General features: G+C 38.2%; 1 protein-coding gene across 3 annotated transcripts; it reads right to left on the bottom strand.

The window, feature by feature from the left end:
- Positions 1 to 1129: 1129 nt before the first annotated feature.
- Positions 1130 to 7086, bottom strand: LOC132644151 (uncharacterized). Of its 3 annotated transcripts, none has more exons than XR_009583825.1 (3): positions 6678 to 7086; positions 3885 to 5390; positions 1130 to 2169 (listed from the first exon to the last, which is right to left on the bottom strand). XR_009583825.1 is itself a non-coding variant. In XM_060360727.1 (2 exons), exon 2 carries the CDS (start codon positions 5386 to 5388, stop codon positions 4267 to 4269), a length of 1122 nt encoding a protein of 373 aa, XP_060216710.1. In that variant the 5' UTR covers positions 5389 to 5390; positions 6678 to 7086; the 3' UTR covers positions 3710 to 4266. The 3 variants fall into 3 exon arrangements, 1 of the variants encoding a protein (XP_060216710.1); XR_009583824.1 differs by having other exon boundaries at positions 4088 to 5390; XM_060360727.1 differs by lacking the exon at positions 1130 to 2169 and having other exon boundaries at positions 3710 to 5390.
- Between the last annotated feature and the right edge of the window lie 209 nt (positions 7087 to 7295).

The following is a 7295-nucleotide window of genomic DNA, read 5'->3' as shown; positions in this document are numbered from 1 at the left end:
TACTGTAACACTATTCTCCGTTGATAGTCTCGCCTTAAAATACTTGTTCCTTCAAGGTGAGACAAAGCTATAACTAGCATTCCATAACGTAATCGGAGGTCACCGACCTTACGTCACTCCGATGGATACATGATTTTCCTTGGCTCTTGTGTGCTTATATGATATATGTATATAAAACAGGTATATGTGTATGGATATGTATATATAAATAAGATAAGTAATTGTATATGAGACGTGTATATGTATAAAAGATAAGCAAATGTATATGTATATGTGTATGGGGAAAGGGGAAGGGTCACTGTTATATCACCACCTGATTCAGCTAGATTCCATCCTGGACGCGGGATGCCCGGACGCGGGATATGGGAGAGCCGTACGCGGCGTCTGTATATATATAATGTATGCTACCTATATATATGATGTAATGTGTTGGGACACCGTTGGGGAGGGGGCTTGGGAGAGCCGATGTATTCGGCGTCTGTAAATGTGAATAAAAGATACCGTTCACTGAAATGTACTGTTTTCTGTACACGAGAATAAGTAATATATAAATGTTAATTCCTATGCTTATGAAAAGAAACGTTTCAAAGACGAAAGGACAAGCCTACATGACAGCCGGCCTGAAAAGGGGCCTTCCTATGCACGGGTTACTTTCTCGCCTCGTTATATGCCCTGTGACTCCATGATATTATTAATCGTACTCTATGTTACTGCTTGTATTATTTTCCATGCCTTACATACTCGGTACACTATTCGTACTGACGTCCCTTCTTGTGGACGCTGCGTTCCATGCCGCGCAGGTCAGCAGACAGGTGGACTTGATCCTTAGGAGCTCTGCCAGCAGTACTCTACAGCGCTCCAATCGTTCCGGAGCCTTATTTCAGTGGTACTATTCTGTATATATATAACCTCGGGCACGATAGTACTCGGCCCTTTCTATGTATAAGTGTACTACGTCTAGAGGCTCGTAGGCAGATATGTACAGTCAGTCGAGTATAGTTAGATGTATGGTGTTTTGGCATGTTAATGTTGTTGTATAAAGTGCTAACGAAGTTTATTAGCCTATGTTCAGAATGACGTTGCTAATGTTAATGTTCAAAAAAAAAAAAAAATGGCTCTGTTTACATGGTTTGTTAAGAGGTAAAGGTAATATGATAGATAAGGAGTGCTCGGTACAAGTATCGGGTACTCGTCACGGCCCCTAGTCGGGTCGTGACAGAGCCATTCCGGATCATATCAATATGACAAATGAAAGATTCCCCAACTATATCATGATCTAGAAAGTATCACTACTTAAGGAAACATACAGAATCAACAGCAGCTGCCGGCCGCGTAACAGTCACTTTAATGAAGCTTGTAGCTTACTTGGATACATCAGCAAATGTCAAAAACTCTTGCAGCCAGAGAAGCAATTTGATCAAGCCCTGTGTTCGGGTCTAGTGCTTTCAGTTTCAGCAGACTAATGACAGAAAATAACTCCTATGCTGCAGTCACTTTCTGATACCCAGCTTTACCAGTTCCCGACTGCAAAAATTATATACCCTTTCATTTCACAAGGTATAGGCTCCCTGAATCTCTTCTTTTTCCAGTTGATAACCGAAAAATCTTCGAGAGCCAATTGGCGCACTGTCCGAAGCTCGGTGGATAATGGACCTACACATTTACCCTTCTCCACTGAAACGCTAGGCTCTTTCCTGTGGCAGAGTTCAAACTCATGACGCGCACCTAATCCACACATCACGTGTTGTGCTCTTACCAATAGACGAAAGCTCCGAGGGCTTCCCGAGTCTGTGCTTTAAGGGCCCAAAACTCCTGAAGTTCCTAGTAACTTTTGGTAATAAGAAATTCCCACAAAACAAGAATATCCAATTGGTTGTACTAAAGAACCAATTTATAAACATCTGGTAGAAAGCAACTGTCCTTTTTCTGCAAAAGCAAAGGTAGAGGTCACACTGACTGCAGTAGAAACAGCTCATTAGAGATCATGACAGGCTTGAAGACTTCCAAGTAGTTGGAATCATCTAGCTATTAACGCTGAACAGAACATGGTGTTATATACGAGCAATGTGCAGCAGAAGGCTCAGCAGAGTCAATCTGTCAGTCCAGACAATCCATCATTGACCAGAATTCAACTATAGCAGGGGTAATTTGTCTTCAAATCTTAAGAGCCTGAAAAAGTTGCACACAACGGTTAGTCTCAAAATAACCAAACGCCCGAGCTTTAGTGTCCTTCAGAACTGTAGAGTAAGACAAAGAGAGAGATATTGAGAATGCACAACTTGATTTCTCTCTGAAGCTATTAGGATAAAATTGTGTGTAGAGGTTCTAAAATAGAAAATAATGCACAGATTACCAGAATACAACTTCCCCGAATTGATTATAACATATATATATTGTGTATTCCTTGAATTAAGTGAATAGTTATAGAATATTTACAAATATCTTGGACAAAAATTAGTTAGGGAAACAAGAGTAAATGAAGCCACCATATGAGTATTAATCAACAAGCAGGAAACGGGACCAAAATAATCTAGTTCAAGTTCGACCACCAAGAGAGTAATTAAAATAAGAAACTTTCTAAGAATAGAAATCAAAAGACCAAACTGTCTTCTCGTAGAAAGTACTGCTTCATCCCACATTTGTCTTCAACTTGTCTGCTAGATAAGTGGCAGGTTAGAAAATGCAATGTCTGGGACTGAGAAAATTTCTCCCACAGTAACACACCAACCCAACCCCTGTTCGGCCTACATTCGCATTTGCTTTGGCCCCATGGAAAAGTGGAGATTGGAGACACACTGTTTGGGACTGCGAACGAATTTTCTCCACATTGATACCCCCACCCAACTTCAAAGAAAATTTTACTCTCGACTAGGCACAGAGTGTTAATAAAGAAATAAAGATTTTTGAAACTTGTTGTTTTAAACATTACTGTTACCTTCTCAAAAAAAAAAAAAAAAAAACATTGCACGAGATTTCTATGGCTATAAAAAAGTGTTTTTTTTTTTTTTTGGGACAGACTAAAAAAGAAAGTATGTCACATAAAATGGGACAAAGGGAGTATCATTTTGTGAGTGATTGTGCGCATGTGTTCCTTGAACATCGCTGTTGGAAGGCATTCTAGATTGAAATCACGAAAAGATGGGGAGTTCCAGGAGTTCAAAACACAAACCATATTGATCTAAAGGGATTTTAGACCTATCAGCCATGTTGATAGCTTCGATAAGATATTTGCAAAGCTCCTCACTCAAAGATTGAAAAAGCTGTTTCCAAACAGGTTGTGGATGTATTAAAAGGAGACCAATTATAGATGCGGTGCTCATAGCAAATGAATGCTTAGACAGCTGGAGGAGGGAAAAAGAATCAGGTATAACATGCAAACTCGACATTGAAAAACAACATAACTATGTAAGCTGGCTTTCGCTCAAACAATTCTTTGAAATGGGATTTGGAAGGAAATGATTAAACTGGATAAGTCATCAAATCAGCACAGTCAAATGAAGTTGTGAATGTTCAGGAACATGAGTCATGTATCTGAGCTGGTAGAATGTTGGAACAACAAAGGAAGGAACAAGGACTTGAGAAAACGTTGGCACACTATCCCAGCATGTAATGGTGGACTTTGTGGAAAAGAAAGAAATTGAGGTATATAAGGGAAGAGGAAATCATGAAGATTAAAGCTGACTGCTTACTTTTGATTTCATTCTTGGTGTAATTTCAAACATGTAAATGATGCTGAAGCACTGTTAGATTTTGTTTGCTTTTATTCTATTTTTTACAAGTAATGATAGCTTTTATCGATGAAAAGAAGTTGCATTTAATTAATGCCTTTCCAAATGCAGTGAAGCATCAAACATGAAAACAAAATAAGGGAGCCATAGACTTACAACTTGGAAATATTGGGATAAAACGATGGGGAATATCAAAGCTCAAATGAATGAAAAACCAATCCTATAACATCAACTTGCCAATCCAAACTACACGCAAAAGGTAAGGCACGGGTGGAACTATCCCAGGAGGAAAGGTGCCACTTGTTACACCCTCACAGGACTAGTATAAGAAGTAAAACTGTTGCATTGCATTGCATCACCTGATAAAATTTGTGCTTGGTCAGTCACTTGCTGCCTGGATAGATTTAAATCCAGCTCTGCCAAGCCATTGCTTCAATGAATTATCGTCTGAAATAGTTTAATTTCCAGTGTGTTGAAATGATGCATGAAATGTGAAAAGCGATTTGGTGGTTCACCTACATTTACAGGTTGGGCAATGCTATAGCTGAGGAACTGAGAAGAATAAGCATCTATTATCCCAGTGTAGTCTGATCTCCATTCCAACCTGAAGTTTCTTCCCTCTAATGATTTTTCCCCATTTTCCAATGAGATTATAATAACTACCCCGCCATCTTAACTTCATCAAATAGGCATCACCATTGTCATCATCTCGAGCATTAATATTCATCTGATGTTCATTTCTCAGTTGTTCTCTGGCTTGCTGTGACCAATAAAAAAGAATATGATCTTCAACAGCCTTGCCGGGCAAAGTAAGAAATGGATGATTGGTATCCACATCAGACAATGTAAGTGCCTTCTTAATAGGCCAGTTATCCATCCCCGAGGCTGTGGCAACAAACCGCTCCTGGGGAACTGAAAAGAACAAGCATTGATTTGCCCAGCGCAACCTGATCTCTTTCCCAACACCAAGTCCCTTCTGCCGAATTATTGTTCCCCATTTCCCAATAAGGTTACAGTAATTCCCCCTCCACTTAAATTTCATTATATAAGCTTCGCCGGTATCATAATCCCGGGCATTTACATTCACATGCTCCTCCTTCCTCAGCTGTTCTTGTTGCTGAGGTGTCCAATGCAGAAGGATATGATCCTCAACTAATCGACGGGGCAGAGGGAGAAATGGATGATTAGTGTCGACATCAGAGAGGGTCAAGATCTTCTTAATGGGCCAGTGGTCCTGCACTACTGGTGCGGCAACCATCCGAATTGGTGGGACTGCAACAATCTGCTGCTGTGGGACTGAGAAGTGTAAGCACCCATTTTCCCAACGTATTTTAATCTCTTGCCCAACATCAAGTCCTTTCCCTCGTACAACTCTGCCCCACTTACCGATAAGATTGTAATAGCTTCCCCGCCATTTCAACTTCATCACATACATCTCACCTGTATCATCATCTCGGGCATTAAAATCTACTTGGCCTTGGGCTCTCAAATGCTCCTGTTCTTCTGTTGTCATATGCAACACAATGTGATTCTCCACTTGTTGCCTAGACAAAGTGAGGAATGGATGAGTGATATCTACATCAGATAATGTCAGAGCCTTCTTGATAGGCCAATGATCCTGCATTTGGGCTACACAGCTGTAGTACGCTGCTCTTTTCATTCCTACAACAATCAAATTATCACGTTCATAAAATTATCAACAACGTTGTCAAAGGCCTAAATTGCAAAGCTATTAAATACCAGTAAATCTGACCAGCAACATTTCAAAACATTTCAATCATTTATGCCTCAAACGCCTACTAGTTAGGGTCGGTTACATGAATTTAGACGATTTACCTTAATTAGACTACTTTTACACTAGCAGTTAGCCTACCGTACCCTCCTTTATGAGGCTTGCGCCCTCAAAATTTAAGCTAGTATGTATTAAGATTTTAACATATATTGTGCTAACGACAAAATCAATTTGCGCCAAAAGTTTCACTTGATCATTAATTTTAACATAGTAACAATCAAATTATAATCTTATAAACAACGGCCTAAATTGCAAGGCTAATAAGTCTGACTAGCAACATTTCAATCAATTATGAGGATTTACCTTAATTAGACTACTTTTACACTAGCCGTCAGCCTACCGCACCCTCCTTTATTCGGGTTAAGCTAGTATGTATTAAGATTCCAACATATATGATGCTAACGACAAAATCATTTTCTACCAAACGTTTCGCTTGATCATTAATTTTAACATAGTAACAAATAAAGAATATATGGATAAACTTAAATTCAATTAATTGTTTTAGACCTACTTAAAAATTAGATAAAACTCTAAAATCTAACCTAAATATCCTTCACACTCAAAACCGGAAAAGAAATATATCTGTTTCAGACAAGAAAAGCTCACTGCTTTGAGACTAAACCACAAAAGGGAAGAAACTAATAATCAACACCAAAACCTAGTACAGCTGCTACTGCTACTACTACTACTACCACTAAGAGTCTGTTTGGATAGGCTTATAACTTATGGCTTATAAAGTCAGATTGGCTTATTTTAGTTATTTTGGCTTAAAAAACAAGTGCTTTTTAAGCACTTTTTTATCTTACCCAAACACTATAAAAGTGCTTAAAAACTATTTTGGCTTAAAAAGAAACTAAAATAAGCCAACCCAAACAGGCTCTAAGCCTCAATTCCGAACTAGTTGGGTTGGATATTTAAATCCTCAATACCCATTTATTAGACCCGTTTAATTCTAACATGCCCAAAAAAAAAAAAAAAAACAAAGAAAGAAAGAATGAAAATCTATAAAGTAAATGATAAAATAGAGCATGCAGGAAAAATCTTGTTTGCTACATTAATCACTACATAAAGGAATAAGCTTTGAGTAAGTTTGATAAGAAAAATGCAGAAAATTTTTTAAAAAAAAATAAAAAAATTATGGGGTTGTAAGTTGTTACCGGAGTGGCACTATGTTGAAGAAAACAAAAGATGCTGGCTTTGTGTATATTGAAGATGAGATGAGGTTAAGTGTATGGATAGAGATATATATAAATGGGAAAGTGGAATCTTGAAAAAGAGAGATCACAAGGGTTTGGAGGGCCAACAAGAAATAGTAGTATGATGAACAATACATTTCCTGAGCAGGAAAAGCATGTGAAGAGTGGTTTCAATTGGGGGAATAATAATGCAAATTGTCATGTCTTTTTTTCTTGCGCCAGAGAGAGAATGATTATTGTGAATGCGTGCTTTGGGGTGGTGGTGATGTGATGCTTTGTGTGAAAGAATGAAACAAAATTGGGAGAGCCAGTTGGTGTGATTAGGTATTTTACTTCCTTCCTTCTCTACCCAAAAATAGGCTCCAACTAGTCCAGTCGTTCCAAGTTTAGTCGTTGCCGTTGCCTTGTTGGAGTTTTTTATTTTTGTTTTTGTTTTTTATTTGTTCTCTTTAAACCAGGATAATTATTACGTACCTTTTTTTTTTTTGCAAAGCCACCAGAAAGGTGATAATTTATTGATAAAGAAAATATGTACATATCAATTCAAAAGTGATTGATCAAATAACAAGAACAACAACA

This window comes from Lycium barbarum, chromosome 6 (assembly GCF_019175385.1).
Source record: "Lycium barbarum isolate Lr01 chromosome 6, ASM1917538v2, whole genome shotgun sequence".
Classification (NCBI taxonomy): Eukaryota; Viridiplantae; Streptophyta; class Magnoliopsida; order Solanales; family Solanaceae; genus Lycium; species Lycium barbarum.
Note: the sequence above shows the minus strand (reverse complement) of the source record. Positions and strands in the feature narration are given on the sequence as shown.

What these genes read in the sequence shown, in the direction of transcription:
- LOC132644151 (XM_060360727.1), bottom strand. Translation starts at nt 5,388, where the DNA reads ATGAAAAGAGCAGCGTACTACAGCTGTGTAGCCCAAATGCAGGATCAT.